Here is a 24637-nt window from a genome sequence, read left to right as displayed (position 1 = left end):
CACTCTTATATTTATTCATTAACGCTAACATATAAAGAGATATAGAATTATTATAATGTAAAAAATGCCTTAAACAGTTTTATCTAATTAAATAGCCTCTTTTATATTTATTTATATAAATATATTTAAGATTTATTTTTGTAATAAAATTAAACAGATTTTTTTAAATTATAAATATAAAAATACGTAATTCATTAATTGGTAAGAAGTGTACATTAAAACATCAAATCTAATTAGATTGCCTCTTTTATATTTACTTATATAAATAAATTTTATTTTTAAGAAATAGAATTATTATTAATATAAAAAATTACATCATTCATTAAAAGTATACAATAAGTATATATAAAAGTATAATTTATTAATATAATAGAATTAATAGAAAAGTTAGTTATAAATATAAAAATACATAATTCATCAATTACTACAAGATTTATATTAAAACATTCAATCTAAATAGATTGCCTCTTTTATATTTATTCATATAAATTTATTTAAGTCTTTTTTATTATTTAAATATATAAAGAAAATGAATAATTATAAATATATAAAATTACATCATTCATTACTAAAAAAAGTATAAAATAAAAAGTTTAATCTAAATAAATTCACTTTTATTTTTATTCATTAATTATATTTAATTTATTTTATAATAAAATTATAAAAAGGAAATAAATTATTGTAAATATAACAATTAAATAATTAATTAAAAAAGTTTCATTAAATTGCCTTGTGTGTTTTGTGTAATGCAATTTTTATTATAGAATTTTATTTAATTTAAAGGAACCGTATGTAGGATTGTGGCCAAAACTGGTACTGCAATCACTTTCAAAATACTGTAGAACGGTGTATCCACTCCCGCTCCCCCCCTGACTCGAGGTTGCCAGCTAAGCTGCAGGAGTAGGCTGCTAGTGCTACAAGGAGCTTCAACGGCAAGTGACGAGTCCTACACAGTAATTTGTTTTTCTTCTGTTAATTATGTTTATGCTTCACAAGAGATGTTTTGCGAAGTAATTATGTATCGCAAAAATTTACAGATGGCGATTAGCCAAATATTTCGCAAAGATGTACTGTAATACCACATTTCAGTCGGAACATAGATTGTTTTCATACCCTCCTAGTGGTGCGATATAAAGCTTTTTATGAACGCATTTAGTACTGCCGACCGTGGAAAATCCACTGTGTACGGAAGCAAAGTTAGCCAAACATAGATGAATCTTACCTGTCCAGGAGAAAATCAGCAACGTTGGCGTCTATCTTCAAATTCTTCTCCGTTTTCAGCCGTCTCCATCTTTCAAAGGCATCTCCTATACCAATCCTTGTTTTATTTCGGACTTTGTCACGACGTATTTCGGATTCATAACGAGGTCTTTTACGTTTCGTAACGTTATACATGTTTTATCCGACACGTTCGTGCAGCTGTAACGCAGCTGTAACAGAGCTGGCAACCCGTCTCACGAAACTCTACTGACTTCGTGATTGGTAGATAGCTGGAGGGTGGAGCCTCAGACCAAAACACAAAATGACAACAATAACATCAGTTGAGGGCTGCAACTCTCACTTTTAAATGACAATATCCTGGCCGGACCACTGTTGTCAGTGATATAAGTATTTGAAATGAACATGATTTCTTAATGTCTAGTGACATGTCAGGGCCATTTTATGATTAACTGACATACATTTCTTACATACGGTTCCTTTAACTTCTATTAGAATAACTTTGCAACATGCAAGTACCAAACTTTTGAAATCAGCACTAATGTTCCATCCATTGTTTTGTTAGAGTGTTTTTTTTTTTTTTTTTTTTTCACCGTCTTACTCCATGTTTGAGTTGAAACTCTTCATATACAAAAAAAAAAAATCATATTGAAAAACACTGTTTTTAAATGCATATCTGTCTTTTTCCTTTAGGTGTGTCATAAACCCCAGCAGAATTCATCTGTAAAGCCGTCTGTTTCCCATCGGGTGAGGAGGGCGTCTGCCCATGCACACGCACGGCACCATGGGAAGCTCCCCAGAGGTGCTGTCTTGGACGTCCTGCCCCAGCATGCTGGTGGGAAAGCTGAAGGAAGAGCTGAAGCTCACGGTCGTCGGTGACTCCATAAAGAAAACCAACAGTAACCTTTCTCCTCAAGCGCTGCTTCCGCCGGCGCCTCCTCCTCCGCAGATCATCGCAGACCTTGCTCCGCCAACCACCCTTCCCATGCCGCTGCAACAGCTTCAGCTCCCCTGCAGGGACGACGAGCCGGGCGGCACTAGCCCTCCGTGCACAGCCCTTAGCGAGGACTCGACACGGGAGCAGGGACACTTCGAAAACAGCGTGCTACAGCTGCAGGAGCACGAAGAGGTCGAGACGCCAGGGTCCTGCGGTCAGGGAGGCTGCGGAAGCGGTGGAGAGGAGAAAAACGAGGAAGGCGGGTGCCCAATGGACCACAGCGGAGATGACACACACCACCATCCACATGACGACATCAAACTGCACTTTCATAGAGCCGGGACAGGCAGTGGTGGGTTTCTGGAGGGGCTCTTCGGATGTTTGAGACCCGTGTGGAATATTATCGGGAAAACATACTCGACTGAGTATAAACTTCAACAGCAAGGTTAGTGATGAGTATTAAGTGCTGCTTACAAATTGTGTGATAATTGGGTTACACGTTACTTTAAGTTGTCTTTGTTACAGTGTAATTATTAGAGATCGACAGATATTCAGTTTTACCGATATTTTCACAATATTTAAACATTTTTCTGTCGTCAGATATGGGTTTTGTAATATCAAATCCACCGATATGTTGTTATCATTGTGTTAAAAACAAATTAAAAACCATGCAAATAATCTGTATTAGTATCAAATATAAAACAAAGTTCCCTATACATTTAAGTAATTTAAGTAATAGTTATTATGCATGTAATCATGCACAATTTACAATTTAAAATATATGTGACAAGGGCACCGTAAAATGAAGTGTTACCAAAAATTTTTGTTTTTCCTGATAATTGGAAATTTTACCATAATTTAGTATCAGTTTTGTAATATCAAATTTACAAATATTATCATTGTGGCAAAAACAGAAGTAAAACAATACATGAATATCGGTTCTGCCTATCTGTCATCCAGCACATGATTATGCAAATCTATATTGGTATAATTTTTTATTTTTTTAAAGATCTCTAGTAAATATACATTTATGTAATTCAAGTAGTAGTAACATTTAAATAATAGTAATTCTGCATGCAATTATGTATAGTTTACTTGAATTATAAAGTGTTACCGGAAACTGTAGTTTTCCCGATATTTAAGCATTTTGGATATCGGTTTTTAAATATCAAATCTACTGATATATCTTTATCATTGTGTCAAAAACAGAAGTAAAACAATGAATAAATATCGGTACTTCATATCAGTTATCAGGGACATAAACATGCAAATAATCTGTATCGGTTATATTTTTTTTAACGTAAGCAATTTAAGCAATTTAAGTAATTTAAGTAATAGCAACATTTAATTAATAGTGATTATGCAACATTTACTTTTTTCTTTTTTTCCCTCTTTTTTTTAAAGCATTTTCCATAGATATCGATTCCAATCAGATATCGGTTTTGTAATATCAAATCTAAGTCAAGTCAAGTCACCTTTATTTATATAGCGCTTTTAACAATACAGATTGTGTCAAAAGCAACTGCACAGTATTTAAACAGCACAATAGTGTGTAAGTAACGCATTATTGTAAATAATCAATTTTCAGTTAAAGGCAGTTCATCAATGAATTCAGTGATATCATCGTCAGTTCAGTTCAAATAGTATACGATATCGCTGGAAAGTGTCCCCAACTAAGCAAGCCAGAGGCGACAGCGGCAAGGAACCAAAACTCCACAGGTGACAGAAATGGAGAAAAAAACCTTGGGAGAAACCAGGCTCAGTCGGGGGACCAGTTCTCCTCTGGCCAGACCAAACCAGCAGTTTGTAACAATGTCTGATTGTAGAGAACTCATCAGGTTCCCGTGGTGTGGCACCGATGGCCGTCTAGGTTGGCGAGGTCTTCATTGATGATCCGTCTCTGGAGCTCATCTGGTTGACATCCACGGCTATTGAAGTCATCTCCAGGTGGTGATCCATGATCTAAGCTGGGTACGGACTGGATCCGGGGGACTGCAGTGACCATCTGATCCGGATACAGGCTGGATCTGGTGGCTACGGTGACCTCGGAATAAGAATGAAACAGACTAATATTAGCGTAGATGCCATTCTTTTTACGATGCAACGAGTGCATCAGATGTTATGGGAGGTGTTTTCGGTTCCGGTTGACCTAATTAATGCAGCCTAACAATCCCTTAACGGATTTGAGTTATAGGAATGTGTTAATGTTTTATGTGTAAGCCAGGTTAAAGAGATGTGTCTTTAATCTAGATTTAAACTGACAGATTGTTTCCGCCTCCCCAACAGTGTTAGGTAGATTGTTCCAGAGTTTAGGCGCTAGATAAGAAAATGATCTGCCACCCGCAGTTGATTTTGATATTCTAGGTATTATCAAATTGCCAGAATTTTGAGAACGCAGCGGACGTGAGGGACTATAATACGATAGGAGCTCGTTCAAGTACTGAGGAGCTAAACCATTGAGGGCTTTATAAGTAATTAGCAAGATTTTAAAATCTATACGATATTTTATAGGGAGCCAATGCAGTGCTGACAGAACTGGGCTAATATGGTCACACTTTCTGGTTCTAGTAAGAACTCTAGCTGCTGCATTTTGGACCAGCTGGAGTTTGTTTATTAAGCGTGCAGAACAACCACCCAATAAAGCATTACAATAATCTATCCTTGAGGTCATGAACGCATGAATTAATGTTTCAGCATTTGACATTGATAGCATAGGTCGTAATTTCGATATATTTTTAAGATGGAAAAATGCGGTTTTGCAAATGCTAGAAATGTGGCTTTCAAAGGAGAGATTGCTATCGAATAGGACGCCTAGGTTCCTGACTGATGACGCCGAATTTACAGAGCAGCCATCTAGTATTAGACTGTGTTTTAGGTTATTACTTGTGGAGGTTTTAGGTCCAATAATTAACACCTCTGTTTTTTCAGAATTTAACAGTAAGAAGTTATTCGCCATCCGCCATTTACCTTTTAGACGCGGTTCATGTTTGTAACAGTAATCTTGGGGGGTGGACTCGTTTAAAATAATGTAATCGTCTGGTTTTAGCCAGGTTTCTGTCAAACAGAGCACATCTAGCTTATGATCAGTGATCATATCATTTACAAAAAGTGCTTTCGTAGAAAGGGACCTGGTATTCAATAAGCCAAGTTTTATCAATTGTTTCTCTGTATTATATATATTTTTTACTTTTGTACTTGCAAGTTCACACACCTCTTTAACATTATTTTTAGTGGTCTCCGACTGGCGAAGTCGAACATCATTAGCGCCGACGTGAATAACAATCTTACTGAATTTACGTTTAGCATTAGCCAGCACTTTTAAATTGGCCAAGATGTCAGGCGCTCTGGCTCCCGGTAAACACTGGACTATGGTGGCTGGAGTCTCTATTTTCACGTTCCGTACAATAGAATCGCCAATTACTAGAGCACTTTCATCAGGTTTCTCAGTGGGTGCTTCACTGAGTGGGGAGAACCTGTTTGATGTTCTGATCGGAACGGAAGAGCGGTGTTTTGACCCGCGACTATGCCGTCTCACAGTCACCCAGTTGCCCTGCTTCACGGGCGTTGTTACCGGAACCGAACAATGTACAGGGCTTTCTGAGCTAGTCGCATCCAAAACCGTATCTAAGTCCCTCACATTCTTACTATCCTCCATTAAAGTTTGGATGCGTGACTCTAGTTCTGAAATCTTCTCTGTCAGCCTGACTATATTCCTGCATTTATCACATGTATAAGGCTCACTGCTGACAGAGATAGATAAGCTATACATGTGGCAAGCAGTGCAGACAACAATTGTAGGAGAAGAAGCCATTACTCACTGTGATTGTGGAATGATTCCAACTTACCACTGTTGTTGAATGAATTCCTGAAGAACAGATCAGGGGGAGAAAAAACGGAACGGAACAGGCTAAAGGAGTACTAAGAGAAAAAAAACGTGAATGGAATGCAGATGGCAAGCTAATCGGCTAACGCAAAAAATAGTAAACAAAAAGCGTGAATGGAGTGCAAGTGGCAAATTAACCAGCTAATGGAATGCTAACACGCTGCACTCGTGATTATAGAATAAGGCGAGATTATAGAAATAGTCAGATTAGTTTGATGGATTAAGATCAGAAATTAAGTTAAACTATATCTATCAATTTAAAAATGGCAGAATTAACAATAAGATAGAGAATCCAACAGAAAAACGAAGCTGCAGGGAGCTACAATCACAGACCACTCTGTAGCAAACAGCGAAACAGCGACACCCACAGGACAGGATATCTACCGATATAGTGTGCGAAAAACAGAAGTAAAACAGTAAAACGGTTATTAGGAAATTTATTAATTTAATTAGTTTAAGTAATAGTAATAATGCATATAATTTATTGTTTTTTTTTTTATTGTAGTAAAAACATGTAACAAGGACACTGTAAAATAAAGTGTTACCAAAAATGTTAGTTTTTCCCAATATTTTACCATTATCCGATATCTGTTTTGTAATATGAACATATTACATTTTTTGTTATCAATTTACTTTTTATTTAATTAAATTAAAGAAATAAAATATTTTAAAGTTAAAACAATCAAAATAAAACACTTGAAATAAAATAAATAAATAAATTTTGATTGCACATTTTGTTGGCGGTGTGTTCTGATTGGTCAGTAGACATGTGGGAGGTGCCGTTTGAGGAGATCTCTGAGCTGCAATGGCTGGGCAGCGGAGCTCAGGGCGCCGTGTTCCTCGGAAAGTTCCTCTCCGAAGAGGTCGCCATCAAGAAAGTCAGAGAGCAGAAGGAGACTGATATCAAACACCTGCGCAAGCTGAAGCACCCCAACATCATCAGCTTCAAGTACGTCACCACAGATGATCAGATAGTGAGTATTTGAGTGCAGTGAACACAACTAAAGTGTAAACACTATTGTGTTTTAGGGGTGTTTGCACGCAGGCCCCGTGTTACTGCATCATCATGGAGTATTGTGCTCAAGGGCAGCTGTACGAGGTTCTCAGGGCCGGTCGTAAAATCTCCCCACGGCTGCTGGTGGACTGGGCCTCAGGGATCGCTAGCGGCATGAACTACCTGCACCTCCACAAGATCATCCACAGAGACCTCAAGTCACCAAAGTAAGACCTGTGGGATTTCAGGATTATTTGCAGTAATAGTATTTATTAATATTTTGAATTGGCTTTTTTTTCAAATGTTATATATAGGCATGTATTTTATAGGCATGAACCGTTTACAATTACAGTAGTCCAAAATGCAGCTGCAAGACTCCTCACTGGCACACGTAAATTGGAGCACATCACTCCCGTCCTACTCTCTCTGCACTGGCTGCCAGTTCATCTTAGAATAGATTTTACTTTTAGTTTTTAAGGCTTTAAATGGTCTGGCACCTTTTTACTTATCTGAACTTGTGTTAACATAGCTGCAAGATGTTTAAGGTCATCAAATCAGAAACTGTTAAAGGTTCCCAGATCTAGGCTAAAATGAAAGGGAGACTGGGCTTTTGCCGTAGTTGGTATAGCCTCCCCTTTTCTATCAGGATGATTACTACAGAATCTCATTTTAAAACAAAACTTAAAACCCACCTTTTAGAAAAAGCTTATAATATGTGACCCTGGAGCACAAAACCAGTCTTAAGTCGCTGGGGTATATTTGTAGCAATAGCCAAAAATACATTGCATGGGTCAAAATTATTGATTTTTCTTTTATGCCAAAAATCATTAGGAAATTAAGTAAAGATCATGTTCCATGAAGATTTTTTTGTAAAATTCCTACTGTAAATATATCAAAATGTAATTTTTGATTAGTAATATGCATTGTTAAGAACTTAATTTGGACAACTTTAAAGGTGATTTTCTCAGTCTTTTTGATTTTTTTGCACCCTCAGATTCCAGATTTTCAAATAGATGTATCTCGGCCAAATATTGTCCTATCCTAACAAACCATACATCAATAGAAAGCTTATTTATTGAGCTTTCATTTGATGTATAAATCTCATTTTTGTAAAATTTAACCTTATGACTGGTTTTGTGGTCCAGGGTCACATATATGAGTCGTCTTGAGCTCGTCTTTGTTGCACTTCTTTCCTCTGTATATACTATTTCCTGTGCTATCTCAATCTTTTTATCTGTTATCTGTTTTTTTGTTTTATTTATCTGTTTTTTTTTTGTTTTATGTTTTTTGATTTTTTTATGCCATTCTTTTTTATTGCTGTTGTAAAGCACAATGATCAACGACCGTTGTTTTATTGTGCTATATAAATAAATCAAAGAAGAAGAAGAATGTTAAATAGTATGATTTTTAATGTTTTTTTTAAAGAAGTCTCTTCTGCTTTGATCCAAAATGCAGCACAAAAAATCCATAATACAGTAATATTGTGTAATATTTTTATTTTAAATATTTCAACATTTTACTCTTTTTGCTGCACTTTAGATCAAATAAATGCAGGCTTGGTGAGCAGAAGAGTCCTCGTTAAAAAAAAACATAAATCTTACTGTCCAAAAACTTTTGGCTGGTAGTGTATTTTTTTTTTTTTTTTAGCAATTTTGTCATGTCCTTTTGTAATTTTTATTTGTTTATTTATATTTAGCTTTACTTTTTTTTTTTCAGCATTAGTTTTTGTAATGGTTTACTGTTTTTACCAGGTTTGTTTTTTTAATATAATGTGATTTTCAGAGAATTACATTGAATCTAATAGGGTCAATTTGTCTTACAAAATACAACGATTGTACCCAGATTTTTCACCATATATATATATATAATTTTTTTTTTTTTTTTTTTTTTTTTTGTATTCTGTAACTTTATTATAACAAAAATGCATACTTTATCAGGTGCTCAAAATTACTTAAAAACACTCAAATCACTTACAGTACATATGGAAATACTGTAAATGGGCAATACTGAAGTGTTTGGCATTTCTGAATGTGTGTTTTCTTTTGCAGTGTGCTAGTCACTCAAAGCGACAACGTGAAGATCTCAGACTTTGGGACATCTAAGGAGCTCAGTGACAAGAGTACGAAAATGTCATTTGCGGGTACGGTGGCCTGGATGGCTCCCGAAGTGATCCGAAATGAGCCGGTGTCAGAGAAAGTAGACATCTGGTGAGTGTGAACTAATGCAGTGACATTGATGATAATAATATGCATGTTTCTTGAACAGCTAATCTGCATATTAGAATGACTTCTGAAGGATCATGTGACACTGAAGACTGGAGTAATGATGAAAAGTCAGCTTTGATCACAGGAATAAATTATTTCACAATATATATTCACATAGAAAACAGATATTTTAAATTCTAATAATATATCAAAATTTGTACAATATTTTTGATCAAATAAAAGCAGACCTTTTTTCGAAAAAGTTAAAAACTGTCACCAACTCCATGCTTCTGATCAGTAGTGTCAGGGCTCTACAGTGTGTTAAGTAATGTATTGTCTGACTATAACACTATTGTCTGATTTTGCTCTATTTCGTCGTCAAAAGTAGTCTGAAACAAGTCACAACTGAGCCGCTGCGCATCTCCATTCAAACATAGCGGTGTTACGTTTATGAATGAACGCACGTTTTTAAACGTTATTCTGAATGAACCATCCATTCGAACAAATCAAATGAATGATATAATTCAGTAATTAAATCAATGTCTTGCCGCCACCTGTTGGCAGATCTTTTCAGTTGTTTAAATCATTTAATATTTCTGTATTCAAAATTTGATATTCAAAACATTAATCTCGACATGAATTTATGAATGTGATTGCACTCATGCCACCTCTGAACCTCAGTAAACATATCAAAAGGTAAAAACTAAATTCCTCTGTAAATCACTCCAAGGAGTCAAATATCACCTTGTAATTGTAATATTTTTCATCAAATTTTTTTGATTATTGTTTAGAATGTGCTCCTAAAATTTTGACTGTGCTAAGTTAGGAGCACAAGTGCAAGAAAAGTAACAAGAAAAGCCCTGAGTGCATGTGCTGCAAGCTGTTAACCGATAGTTGTCTTGTGTTTTTAGGTCATTCGGGGTGGTGTTATGGGAGCTGCTGACTGGCGAGATCCCCTATAAAGATGTGGATTCATCAGCCATCATCTGGGGTGTGGGGAGTAACAGCCTCCATCTGCCTGTGCCATCCACCTGTCCCGACGGCTTCAAAATCCTCATGAAACAAACCTGGTGAGACTTAAAGTCATCTACAACCCGTGCTGGAAACCAGGGTTGGGGCCATTCATGAACTGAATTGAGAATGAATGGTAAATTCCAATTCACTTCCTGGAATGGAATTGGAATTGCAATTGCATGCAGCTGACAGGAAATGGAATTGGAATTCAATTGGAATGTCAGGAAACAGAATTGAAATCAAATAAATTCCACTAAATTCCACTTAAATTGCTAAATAAAATAATTTGACTTGATTTGCTTAATATTTTAATAGTGCATTAAATATTGTAAATCACATAAACAACAAACATATAAAAGAAATACAAAGTACTGTATGTTTGGTATGTTAAGCGTGATCATTTCACATGCCAAAATTCAGGAAATGATGATAATTCGATGCAATAAAAAGTGAATGAAATACATTAATGAACATGACTCATTTTTTGTGAGTTGAGACATATGTGACCCTGGACCACAAAACCAGTCATAAGGTTAAATTTTACAAAACTGAGATGTATACACCATATAAAAGCTCAATAAATAAGCTTTCTATTGATGTATGGTTTGTTAGGATAGGACAATATTTGGTCGAGATACATCTATTTGAAAATCTGGAATCTGAGGGTGCAAAAAAATCAAAATACTGAGAAAATCACCTTTAAAGTTGTCCAAATTAAGTTCTTAACAATGCATATTACTAATCAAAAATTACATTTTGAAATGTTTGCAGTAGGAATTTTACCAAAAATCTTCATGGAACATGATCTTTACTTAATTTCCTAATGATTTTTGGCCTAAAAGAAAAATCTATAATTTTGACCCATACAATGTATTTTTGGCTATTGCTACAAATATACCCCAGCGACCTAAGACTGGTTTTGTGGTCCAGGGTCACATATATTATGTGGTAATCATATATTGAATGTATAGTACATCCAGAAATTTATCACCACTGTCATTCAATTATTTTTATTTACTTGCATTTGATCAACTCTATTTAATACATGGTATTTGTAAAGCATCATAAATAAAGTTCAAATGTATGTCTCTAAATGCAATCACAAATAAATGCTCAGAAACGGCAATAAACGGAATTCAGTGGAATTTCCCTGAATTGAATTCCACTTCCTGTAATTCCAATTCAATTCCAACTCTGTTTCCTGTAATTTTTGTTGAATTCCAATTCCAATTCCATTTCCTTCTTTAAATTGGAATTGTTGAGTTCATTCCTGAATTGACCCCAACCCGTGCTGGAAACGGCGCTGTTTTGACCACAGAATGCAATGATTGGCCAGTCCGAATTCAGTATTTCTGAGAGTTATCTAAAACAAGGATTTATTTGGTTGCTTTTGTACCTGCAGGCAAGGTAAACCCAGAAACCGGCCTTCCTTCAGGCAGATCCTTCTCCACCTGGATATCGCCTCGGCTGATATTCTCGGGACGCCACAGGAAACCTACTTCAAATCTCAAGTGAGCAAATGTTGATGTTTAAATAGTACTGAGCTGCTGTTTAGATTGAGTTCATTCAGAAAGAGTCATTGTGTTGTCCAACGGCATCCATACAGCCTCCAGTATAATAAAATGCAAAAGTATCACGAACCAATTGTCTCTTAGTTCTCTAATAGTTCTGTAAATAAGAACTAAATCACTCAAATAAAATTGCAAATTGCATTCAACAAACATGCAGTCTGAAAACTATATGTGCAAGTGTGACTCATGAACAAATGACTCTTTTGAGTCAGTTCTTTAAGAATCTATCAAAATGAATCACAAATCAGCCTTAGTAACTGAGTTACTGGTTTTAAATATTAAGAGCTGTTAATAAAACCATTATTGAAAAAGAATTGTTCCATTTTAAATGCTGTTTATTCATGCATATTTTAATTATTCTTTAAAAAAATTGTTCTTTGTCATATGTGACCCTGGACCCAAAACCAGTCTTAAGTCGCTGGGGTATATTTGTAGCAATAGCCAAAAATACATTTTATGGGTTAAAATTATTGTTTTTTCTTTTATGTCAAAAATCATTTGGAAATTCAGTAAAGATCATGTTCCATGAAGATTTTTTGTAAAATTCCTACTGTAAACCTATCCAAATGTAATTTTTGATTAGTAATATACATCGTTAAGAACTTAATTTGGACAACTTTAAAGGTGATATATATATATATATATATAAAAAATTTATTTTTTTAATATTGTATTTAGCTTGAATTATTTTTGTTCTGTTTTAGCTAAATCAACATTTCTAATTTCTAAAATCTTATTTCTACTTTTCCCCTAATTTCTAATTAGTTTGTCATTTTTAAGTTTTCTTAAGTTTAAGTTTTTCATCTTATATTTATATTTCATTTAGTTTCAGCTTTACAAAAATAATTTTTAAAACACTTTTTCAATAATATTGTCTGTGGCAATTAGCTTAGATCCCTATATATATATTTTTTTTTACATTTTTATTTGTTTGTTTTAAACCATCTTTATTAGTTTTTCCATTTGTATATGTTCTGTTTCGCTTAGATTTATTTTTATTTCAGTTTTAGTTACAATTTTCTTTTAGCAAGTTTTTAAGTCAACATTACTTTTTTAAAATCTATTTTTCAATTCCCTTAAACATTTTTAATAGTTTCAGTGGTCACACTTCAGTTTTGGGAAAAATTCTCGCTAATAACTAACTATCAAGTACAACTTTTGCCTCAAACTCCTAATTTGCTGCTTATTAATAGTTAGTAAGTAGTTTAAGTTTAAGAATGTTAAAGGATGTGTCTGATGTGTCTGAGGGATCTAAAATATATGCATGGTAAAGAGCAACTAGCTAATAGTAAGAATTGGTCTCTAAACTAAAGCTTTACCATTTTAATTAACAATAACCATATTGTCTGTGGCAGTCGGAGTGGAGAGAGGAAGTAAAGAAACATTTTGAGAAGATCAAGAGTGAAGGCACCTGCATCCATCGACTGGACGAGGAGCTGATTCGACGCAGAAGAGACGAGCTCAGGTGAGACCAGACGAATCAAATACAGACAACAGGATGAAGAGAGCTTTAGCTGGAGGTGACAGTGTGTTATGTGCTGTGTGTTTCAGACACGCTCTGGATATCCGAGAGCATTACGAGAGGAAACTGGAGCGAGCCAATAACCTGTACATGGAGCTCAGCGCTATCATGCTGCAGCTGGAGGTGCGAGAGAAAGAGCTGCTCAAGTAAGTCTGCCATGCTTTGCTTTCTTGATTAAAAATTTTTTTCAACTTTAATTTGAACTACTGAAGCTTCTTTACGCAACAGAATAGAAATAATCAAGGGAATTGTGACCCTGGACCACAAAACCACAGCCATATTTGTAGCAATAGCCAAAAATACATTGTCTGGGTCAAAATTATCAATTTTTCTTTTATGCCAAAAATCATTAGGATATTAAGTAAAGATCATGTTCCATGAAGATATTTTGTAAATTTCCTACCATAAATATATCAAAACCTAAATTTTGATTAGTAATATGGATTGCTAAGAACTTCATTTGGACAACTTTCAAGGCATTTTCTTAATATTTAGATTTTTTTGCACTCTCAGAGGTTCATGAGGGAAATGAGTTAATGAAAAAGCTAAAAATGCATTAAATAAAATTAGCAAATTAAAATTAATTTAAATAATAAATCATTTAAATAATAAATATAAGTATTTAAAAGGAATAATGCATTTATAATTTTAAAATAAATGGTAGTAATTAATTAGTTATCAAAATAAATACAGTATTTAAAAAAATAATATCTGTAATAAACAATTATTTAAAAGTAGATTTTAAAAAGAAAAGCAAATATTTATTAAATGTTAATTAAATTAAATTAAATAAAAAAATAATCAAATAAATAATACATATTACAATAATTATAAAAAATGAAATAATAAAATTATATTTTAAAATGTAAAAATATAATTTATAAAAATTAAATTATTTTAATACATTTTATTTTAATTGATTAAAAACAAAACTAATTAATTAGAATAAAAGTAAATAGTTATTAAAAAGTAAATAATAATAAAGCAATGATATCAAAATCAGATAATTGACATTTCATTAAGTTAATAAATTACGTAATTAAAAATAAAAATCAATAATAAAAATAAATATAAAGATGATGATAGTAATAATGATAATAATAATAATAATGAAACTAAATTTAAAATAAAACATTTAAAATTAAACACAAAAAGTAAATATTATGAGAACCGTGAACATGCAAGTGTGTTAAATTATTAAAATATTTACTTAATCTCATTTAAAAAATGTAAACTTGGAATTTTGAAAAAAAAAAATTAATTGTTAGATAAAATGTCATGATTACTTTTTAATTTTAATAATAAAGTTTCCATATTAACCCAATCATTGTAGTCAAGTCTCTTCAAAACGATTAATACAAGAAACAAAAAACAATCATATTTAATCATTTTCAATTATATGCACTAATATGACAATATTAGTGCAATATATATATACACACACACACATGCCAATGTATAAAAAGTGCTATATTTGAGTGATGATTTAAATTAAATAATTTAGATTTGATTGCATTTGAATGCATTTTGAATTATTTTTACAGTTTAAACATCTACTCACATTCATACAAGTCATGAAATAAAAAACTAGTCACTAAAATCTCATAAGTATGGTTATTCATTTTGCATTACATCTAATTTTGCGTGAGTTTCTTCTGGTAATCTAATCATATAATGAGATTTTAAAATCACGTAAAGTACTTTTAGTTCATACTTTATACTGCAGAATTTGCTTTTCTGATGCCGATTATGCTGTGTGCGTCTCTCTTTCTTGAGTTTGTTCTTTCATTGGCATGAAATTACTCATGAAAGGCTGTAATGAGTCTGAACTCTGACCTCGTCTGTGCCTGAACGCAGACGTCTCGCTCAAACTCTTAATTAAATGTAATCTGCTTAAAGCTGGACTCGGCTCGTGCCGTTTCCCTGACCCACATTCTCACTCGATGAGATCACAATGATCATTCAGTCAAATCTCGCTTCTGCTTTTACTACCACAAACCTGAAACTGAGCGTTTCCCGTGTTTTATTGCAGGAGGGAGCAGGCCGTGGAGAAGAAGTATCCTGGCACGTACAAACGCCACCTGGTTCGGCCCATTGTGCGGCCCAACGCTGTTGAGAAGCTCATTAAGAAAAAGAGCAGCATGAATCATAAGCCTGGAACACAACAGCCAAAGAGGTGAGCGATCTGTGAAGGCACAGGCTGTGTGGGGGATTTTTAATCATAATAGATTTAATAGTTTAAGCCAGGGATTGTCAAATTGATTTTTTACGACCCCCAGGGGTTCATGAGGGAACTGCAAGGGTTTGTGAGTTAATGAAAAAGCAAAAAATTTATTAAATAATATTAGCAAATTAAAATTCATTTAAATAATAAATCATATATATATAAATAATAAATATATTATTTAAATATTTACAAAAATAAATAATAATACAATTACAATTTTAAAAGAAAACGGTAGTACTTAACTATTACTAAAAAATATTTAAAAAAATAAAGCAAATAATTTATCAAAATATTTACATATTTACACAATAATTATTAAAAATAGAAATAATACAATGATATTTTTAAAATAAAAAGCTAATAATGATTTTAAAAATGAGTTATTAAAATAAATGCATTAATTAATTTATTTAAATAGTAAATATCAGCAATACACCATTATTTTAAACAAAATCAAATAATTATTTTTTTAAATAAATAATTACAAATGAAATTTAAAAATAATGGATTAATTTAAATAATACATTATAAAATAATTAAATAGTAATTAAACTTGTACTAACGTTTTAAAAAATAATTTATTTAAAGTAACAAATATGAATAATAAACAGATTAAACAATAATAAAAAATAATTTTAAAATGAAAAGCACACTGTGAATAAAAAAAGTAAATAATTAGAAAATAATTTTAAAACGATGTGAGCAATAAAAATATTACTGAAAATAAACAGGAATAATGAATGAAAAAATTATCAAAATACATTAATAATTTATTAAAAATAATAAATATCAGTAATACAACTTTTTTTTAATAAAATAATTTTAAAAAATTAAAAATCTATAATTCATTATAAATTAAATTAATTAATTAAAAATAATGGATTATTATAAATATCACACACCAAAAATAATAATTAAATAGTAATAATTAAACTTGTACTAAAGTTTAAAAATGTATTTTAAAATAACAAATATGAATAATAAACAAATTAAACAATAATAAAAATCTTTTTTAAAATAAAAAGCAAAAGATGAAATTTAAAATGTAAATAATTAAAAAATAATTTTAAATCAATATAAACAATTAAATATATTACTGACAAAACGGTTAATAATGAACTAAAATAAAGTTAGTTATCAAAATAAATACATTAATAATTTATTAAAAATAATAAATATCAGTAATACATCATTAAAAATATAATTAAATTAATTAAATAAAGGATTATTATGACTATAACAAAAAAATAATTAATAATAACTAAACTTGTATTAAAGTTAAAAAAATAATAATTTATTAAAAATAGCAAATATGAATAATAAACAAATTATTAATAACAATTTAAAAAATAAAAAGCAAATAATGAATTAAAAATACATGAACAATAAAAAATATTACTGAGAAAATAAAGCCTTAAAAATGAAAAAAGTCTAAAGTGTTAAATTAACAATTATTGAAAAATAATAAATACAAATTATTAAAATTATTATTTCTGAAAAAATACTTTTAAAATAAAAACAATCACTAAAACACGCACAATTAATTTGCCTGCATTCCATGTGAACCATGAACATGCAAATGCATTTTTAAATTATTGAATTATTAGCTTAGAACTTTAGGTTTTGAACCTGAGGGCTTCTGTCAAATAAATTTGTGAAGCCTTGGTTTAAGCGATATGAGTCTGAAAGAGGTTTTACTGAACATCATTAAGAGCGTAATGTTCTACAAATGCAGTTTACCTTTTATTTTAGTATTTTTATTTTCTTTCAACAAGTACACAGTCCCTTGACATGACATTTGTGTGTCAACATGTGATTATTTCCCATTAATATGTAAGCACGGATGGATCATTTGTAATTAAAGTCAGTGATACTGTACTGAAAGAAACATAATCCGTGATGAATTGTTCATGAGGTCATTAACGCAGTGCATGTGATCTCCTGCAGACCGGATCTGCTGCGCTCCGATGGCATTCCCAGCGTCGAGCCTCTTCCGGCTCCGTCCCCGCTGTCGGGAAGCCCAAAAGTATCCACCCCGCCTGGGAAAACTCGCTACCGCAGTAAACCCCGCCACCGGAGGGCCAACAGCAAAGGGAGTCACAATGACTTCCCAGGAGCCCTTAAAACCAATTCAGCCCCATCTGAGGAGCAGCAGCCCCTACAGGAGCAAAGCTACCTTCACCATCATCACCCTCCGCCCGAGGGGCCGCTGTTACCAGTGCAGAATCGCGTAAGCGCTGTAGCCACCTGCGCCAACAACCTGCGATACTTCGGTCCGGCCGCCGCCCTCCGCAGCCCACAAACCGACCATCTTCAACGGAGGCTGTCTGGCTCCAGTCCCGATCTCATTTCCACTGCTGTGGACGCAGATTCGCGCCACCGCAGGTCCTCTATACCTCCGTCCGCGGGCTCCGGTCCGGGGCCGCTGTGTCCCTGTTGCCAGGCGCATCCGTTCCCCGGCTGCATGCACTGCCAGGAGACGCCAGCCGCTCCCAGTCACCCCGAACTCCCGCATTATTCACTGCTGAGCACATGTGAAGGGACACCACCAGCCGTTAAGAGGGCAATGGAGCCCACGGTTGAGGGCGAAGGAACGGGAGAGAAGCCGGAGCAGCGATCCCAGAGAGGAAGCTCTTCCAGTGGGCTGCTGCATTCACTCAGACCCCTGAGAACCGTGAGTCTGAATGACACTTGTTACATTCATTAAAAGTGACAGTAGAGACATTTAGAATGTTACAAAAGAGTAACATCTTTTGAACATTCTAAGATTTCTGAGAAATAAAATGTATCATGAATATTTAGCAGCACAACTGTTTTTTTAACATTGATAATAATCAGAAATGTTTCTTGAGGTGCAAATCAGCATATTAGAATGATTTCTGAAGGATCATGTGACACTGAAGACGTAACGATGCTGAAAATTCAGATTTGCATCGCAGGAATAAATTATATTTTAAAATAAAGTAATACAGAATAGAGTTTTTTTTTGTAATAATATTAAAATAAAAAGCCAAAATAAAACAGTGTGAATTTTTGTTATTGAATAAACAGAACAAAACACCTAAACTTTATATATATATATATATATATAAAAAAAAAATAATAACATTTAAAAATATATATAATATTTGACATTAATTAAAAATAAAATAATTTCTAAATAAAAAATAATCAAAATAAAACAACTGCTAAAAATATATTTAACAAAGTAAATATTACAAAAATAAAAACAAAATAATACACTTACAAACCAATATATAAGATGATGATAATAATAATAATAATAATAATAATAATAATAATAAGATTAATTAAAAATAAAAATTAATTTTTACTTTTAAACATTGTGCAAACTTGGTGAGCCAAAAAACTAAGTATTAGTTAAATTAATTAATAATTTATTCATTTAAAATAACAAATATTAAAAATAGACAATTATTTGAAAAATATAATTGAAAAAAAAAAATGCAATTAAACAAAAATAATAGAAAAATAATATTAATAATATTCATAATTATTGGAAAATACAATAATTTAAAAATAAAAATACAAATAAAGTAATAATAAAGTTGTAAGAAAAATATAAATAATACTAATAATTTATTTATTGTTAATTATAAATAATATCAGTAATAAACGTGTAAAAAATAAATGTAATTAAAACAAAAAGTGTAGAGAATTTTTTTTTAATATTAATAATTATTGATAAAAAATACAATCATAAATCAAAATAAAAATAAAGTTGTAATAAAATAAATAATAAAGTTGTAATATCAATAATACTAATAATTATTATAAAAAAACAAAAAGCAAATAATTTATAAAAAATTCAGTAAGTAGATAATAAAAAACAATATAAATAAAAAAAATACTGAGAAAATAAATAATAAACAATTTTCTTATTAAAAATGTATAAAATGAATTAAAGTGTTAAATAAATTAATAATTAATTAAAAATTATTTAGATAAAATACAATAATTTTAAAATTAAAATAAAGTTGTAATAAATATCAATAACACAAATACCTATTTATTATTAATTTATTCAAAATAATAAATATCAGTAATAAACTATTTAAAAAATAATCATTTTTAAAATGAAAAGCAAACAATTAAAATTAAATGAATTAAATCAAAAGTAATTAATTCAAATAAATAACTCGTAATAAAAATAAAAATAAAAATAATGATGTGTTCTAAACAGCATTTGTTTGAAACGGAAAGCATTTTGTAAGTCTTTACTGTCATTTTTTTTATCAAAATAATGCATCCTTGCTGAATAAAAGTAATAATTTATTTTTTTTAAAGCAGTAGTTTTAGTATTTATCCAGTAGAATCAGACAAATATGAAGGGGATATGAAACTATCTGCATATGATCCAGGTGTTTTATCTGTGTGTGTGATGTTAACATAAACATGTATGTGTCCATCAGGCGGGAGACGAGTCGTCTGAGGAAGAGGAAGGAGAGGTTGACAGTGAGGTGGAGTTTCCACGCAGACAGCGGTGAGTCTGTTATAATGATTAAGAATCATGAATATCTCTCATGATTCCCCAAAACCCTCAACTTAATCAAATGATTTCTAAACCTGTGTTTCTGTAGACATTAGCCACAGAATAAGTCGTTTTTAAATGTCTGTTTCCAGGCCTCATCGCTGTATGAGCAGCTTCCAGTCGTACTCCACCTTCAGCTCGGAGAACCTGTCTGTGTCTGACGGCGAGGAGGGAAACACCAGCGATCACTCTCACAGCGGCCCGCTGGAGCAGCTCAGCGCCAGTCAGGAGGAGCATCTGGACGAGCTGCTGTCCCACACGCCTGAGATCCCCATCGACATCTCCACGCAGTCCGACGGCTTGTCCGATAAAGAGTGCGCCGTCCGCCGGGTCAAGACCCAGATCTCTCTGGGCAAACTGTGTGCTGATGAGCACAGCTATGAGGTGAACACTACAGGCTTTCTCTCTTCTGTTTCGTCCAAACTCATTAACATGAACCAAGGAACTGCAGAGCATTCATGAGAAGGCTAATAATAAATTCAGAAAATTTTAAATAAATACATAATTTTACAAGTAAAAAAACGATTAAATAAAAATATATATGCATCATTTTAAAATCTTAAAAATAAAATACTTAAAAGAGTTTATTTTAAATAAATTCAAATTAAATTAAATAGATAATTTAAAAATAAAAGCAACCAGGTGATTCCTAAAAATAAATAAATAACAAAACTGAAGTGATTTTAAGTAATTTAAAAGAAATCAATCGGAACACTTAATAAAATGATTATGCATTTTATTTGAAATTAAATCAAATAAATACATAATTTTAAAATAAAACCATCAAAATGAAACACTTAAAAGACAATATATTGTATTTGAATTAAATTAAAATTAAAATAAAAAGCCAAAATAAAACAGTGTGAATTTTTGTTATTGAATAAACAGAACAAAACACCTAAACTTTATATATAAAAAAATAATAATAACATTTAAAAATATATATAATATTTGACATTAATTAAAAATAAAAGTATTTCTAAATAAAAAATAAACAAAATAAAACAACTGCTAAAAATATATTTAACAAAATAAATATTACAAAAATAAAAACAAAATAAAACACTTACAAAACAATATATAACATGATGATAATAATAATAATAAGATTAATTAAAAATAAAAAAACACTTAATTCTAAAATAAAACAATCAAAATGAAACACTAAAAAGACTAATATATTGTATTTTAATTAAATAAAAAATTAAATAAATCAATTTAGAAATAAAAACGATCAAAATGAAACAATGTAAAAATTGTGAAAAAAAATTTAATTAACAAAATAAAACTTATTAAACATGATTTATTAGAAATAAATAAAACAACATTTAAAAATAATATAAATGTAATAAAATTGAAATAAACACGTAATTTAAAAATAATACAGAAATAAAAACTAATCAATACACTTACAAAAACACTAATATTTCAGATTTAATTAAAATAAAATCAATTATTTTAAAATAAAAAACAATTAACACACTTAATCAATTAAAATAATAATTAAATTATTAATTAATGATAATAATTTAATTAAGGTCAATTAAAAATAAAATAATTTCTAAAAAATATAATCCAAATAAAACAACTGCTAAAAATATATTTAACAAAATAAATATTACAAAAATAAAAACAAAATAAAACACTTACAAAACAATATATAAGATGATAATAATAATAATAATAAGATTAATCAAAAATAAAAAAACACTTAATTCTAAAATAAAACAATCAAAATGAAACACTAAAAAGACTATATATTGTATTTTAATTAAATAAAAAATTAAATAAATCAATTTAGAAATAAAAACGATCAAAATGAAACAATGTAAAAATTGTGAAAAAAAATTAAATTAACAAAATAAAACTTATTAAACATGATTTATTAGAAATAAATAAAACAACATTTAAAAATAATATAAATGTAATAAAATTGAAATAAACACGTAATTTAAAAATAATACAGAAATAAAAACTAATCAATACACTTACAAAAACACTAATATTTCAGATTTAATTAAAATAAAATCAATTATTTTAAAATAAAAACAACACACTTATTCAATTAAAATAATAATTAAATTATTAATGAATGATAATAATTTAATTAAGGTCAATTAAAAATAAAATAATTTCTAAAAAATATAATTCAAAATAACACAAATTTCAAACAAAATTCAGTAAAAAAAAAAACACAGTTCAGAACTGAATCAACCGATTCAATGAAAAAACTCAGAATCATAATACATCCAGAGGACATTAATAGCGTTTAATGGGAATTATTTGTGAATAATTTTGCAGTCTTTGAATTAAATGAAAGGTAAGCGTCCTGTTTGTTCATTTCTCACTCAGAATCCGCTGCATTTCGGAGACTCCGACTGTGACACGTCGGACGCGGAATGTTCCGACGCCACCATCAGGAACAAACAACCCTGCGCACCTTCATCCTGGTGAGCCCGAGCCTTCGGAGGAAACACGGCAATAAACCACGCCCGCTGTAAACAGCCATGACCCGTCTGATCAACCCTCCTTCCCATAATCCTCCTCTCTCTCTGAGCATCTCAGGCAGATTCCTCTGAAGTGATAATGTAGCTAGAGTAACATGCATAATTTATTTTATTACGAGCAGGGGGATACCCAAAAACAACAAAAATCAGGAACTCCAATAATAATAATAACAACATAAATTCAGAGTATTAGCGCTCAAGTGTTCAAGGCAACTCGAAACCAGTAGGGTAGCTAGTTAGAAACGATTGAAGTCTGCAAGAATGTGTGTATATATGTCCGTGGGTACGTGAGCGAAAGTGTTAAGGAGCCATTCCACCACGGGACGCCACAGATGAACATGTCTCTGGCCACCTGCTACTTCCTGAGTTTACAGAAACGGCGCCCCTTCAGGGTAACTTTAGTTTGAGCACCAGCAGGAACGATGTCCTTCCTTGTTTCTTTCGCCCTTTTTTGACTTCCAAGACGTGTGGAAATATCCCAGCATGCCTGCTTGGTCATCATTCGATCAGCCAATCAGACTGCTGCTGCTGCTGCTGCTCGCCTCTACGGACCAATAGGAAGTCAAAGAACAACTGCTCTAGCGAAAACAACGTCTTTAACGATCAAATCAGTGTTTGACATGAAACCCAGAGCAGCTTTTTTCTCATCTCAGGACTGTGTTTGAAGAGACGCTGCGGACGGCCGGAGGAGAGCGGGATGCTCGACATCAACCCGAAAGAGTTTGCTTTCTTCCGTCATCTTTGTTGACGTAAAAAGCGACTGCTGGTCAAAAGATTGGAGTAATTACAATTTTTTTTTTTTTTATGTTTGCTTACCAAGGCTGTTTCTTTGTTTTAAAAATACAGTAAAATCAGTAAAATTGTGAAATACTACTGCAATTTCAAACTCATTTTATGTTACTATACAGTGCCCTCCACTAATATTGGCACCCTTGGTAAATATGAGCAAAGGTGGATGTAAAAAATATTTTTATTCAAAAAATTTACAAAATTCTAACCTGTCATTAAAGTAAACCAATAGAACCTGGGAGAGAAATCTCATTATGAAATAAATGTTTTTCTCTAGTTCACGTTGGCCGCTATTATTGGCACCCAATTATTGCAACAACCTTTTCCCAAGATAACAGTTCTGTGTTTTCTCCAACAATGTCTAATAAGTTTGGAGAACACCTGACAAGAGATCAGAGACCATTCCTTCAAACAGAATCTCTCTGGATTCTCCAGAATCTCTTTATTTCCAGCTTCATGTTGGTGCTTCTTCTCTTCAGTTTCTATACAGGGTTCAGGTCAGGGAACTGGGATGGCCATGATAGAAGCTCCATTCTGTGCTCAGTGGCACATTTTTATGTAGTTTTTGATGTTAGTTTTGGATCATTGTCCTGCTGGAAGGTTTAGATTTTTTTTCTGCTGGTATTTGATAGAATCCATGAAGCCATGTATCTAAACAAGATGTCCAGGACCTCCGGCAGAAAAATAGGTCCACGATATTAAAGTCCCAGCAGTATGAGGGTACTTTTTTTTTTTTTTTTTTTTATCCCTGTCTGCAGCAAAACCATCTGGAGGGTTAGCTGCCAAAAAGCTAATTTTTAGTTTCATCTGACCATAGAAGCCAGTCTTGTTTGAAGTTCCAATCATGTCTGACAGTTGAATATGCTGGAGTTTGTTTTTGGGTGAGCCAGGAGGATTCTTCTTGAAACCCTCTGGAACAACATTGTGATGTTGTTTGATCATTTTATGATTTAACAATGCTCTGCAATTCTCCAACTGTGATCCTTGGAGAGTCTTTGGCCACTCAAACTCTCCTCCTTATAGGAGAGATATGGACAAACATCCTCTTCTAGGCATCTTTAGTTGATTGGAACTTCTTAATTATTGCCCTGATGGTGGGAATGGAGGATTTTCAATGCTTTAACAGTTTTCTTAAAGCCACTTTCTATTTTGTGAAGCTGCACATCAGAACTACATTCTTTGGTTTTACTCCTTGCGATGAATGATTAAGGGAATTTGG

General features: G+C 31.9%; 2 protein-coding genes across 2 annotated transcripts in view; one reads left to right on the top strand and one right to left on the bottom strand.

The window, feature by feature from the left end:
• Positions 1-566, bottom strand: part of trpm2 (transient receptor potential cation channel, subfamily M, member 2) — a 48878-nt gene extending 48312 nt beyond the window's left edge. The window contains exon 1 of the mRNA XM_073845150.1: positions 558-566. Within this exon, the coding sequence (XP_073701251.1) occupies positions 558-566 (9 nt within the window). The remainder of the gene's footprint in view (positions 1-557) is intronic.
• A 1418-nt stretch (positions 567-1984) lies between these two features.
• Positions 1985-23175, top strand: LOC141341099 (mitogen-activated protein kinase kinase kinase 13-like). The gene is made up of 13 exons (XM_073846245.1): positions 1985-2600; positions 6801-6987; positions 7068-7259; positions 9081-9239; positions 10148-10306; positions 11653-11761; positions 13177-13286; positions 13373-13489; positions 15376-15519; positions 17518-18244; positions 20004-20074; positions 20215-20506; positions 22475-23175. Exons 1-13 carry the CDS (start codon positions 1985-1987, stop codon positions 22574-22576), a joined length of 2985 nt encoding a protein of 994 aa, XP_073702346.1. The 3' UTR covers positions 22577-23175.
• The last annotated feature ends 1462 nt before the right edge of the window (positions 23176-24637 follow it).

Source organism: Garra rufa, chromosome 8, assembly GCF_049309525.1.
Source record: "Garra rufa chromosome 8, GarRuf1.0, whole genome shotgun sequence".
Taxonomy (NCBI): domain Eukaryota; kingdom Metazoa; phylum Chordata; class Actinopteri; order Cypriniformes; family Cyprinidae; genus Garra; species Garra rufa.
Note: the sequence above shows the minus strand (reverse complement) of the source record. Positions and strands in the feature narration are given on the sequence as shown.

Coding starts and splice junctions, on each gene's coding strand:
- LOC141341099 (XM_073846245.1), top strand. CDS start 1,985: ATGCACACGCACGGCACCATGGGAAGCTCCCCAGAGGTGCTGTCTTGG. Junction 10,307..11,652: donor ATCCTCATGAAACAAACCTG/GTGAGACTTAAA, acceptor TTGTACCTGCAG/GCAAGGTAAACCCAGAAACC. Junction 11,762..13,176: donor AAACCTACTTCAAATCTCAA/GTGAGCAAATGT, acceptor TGTCTGTGGCAG/TCGGAGTGGAGAGAGGAAGT.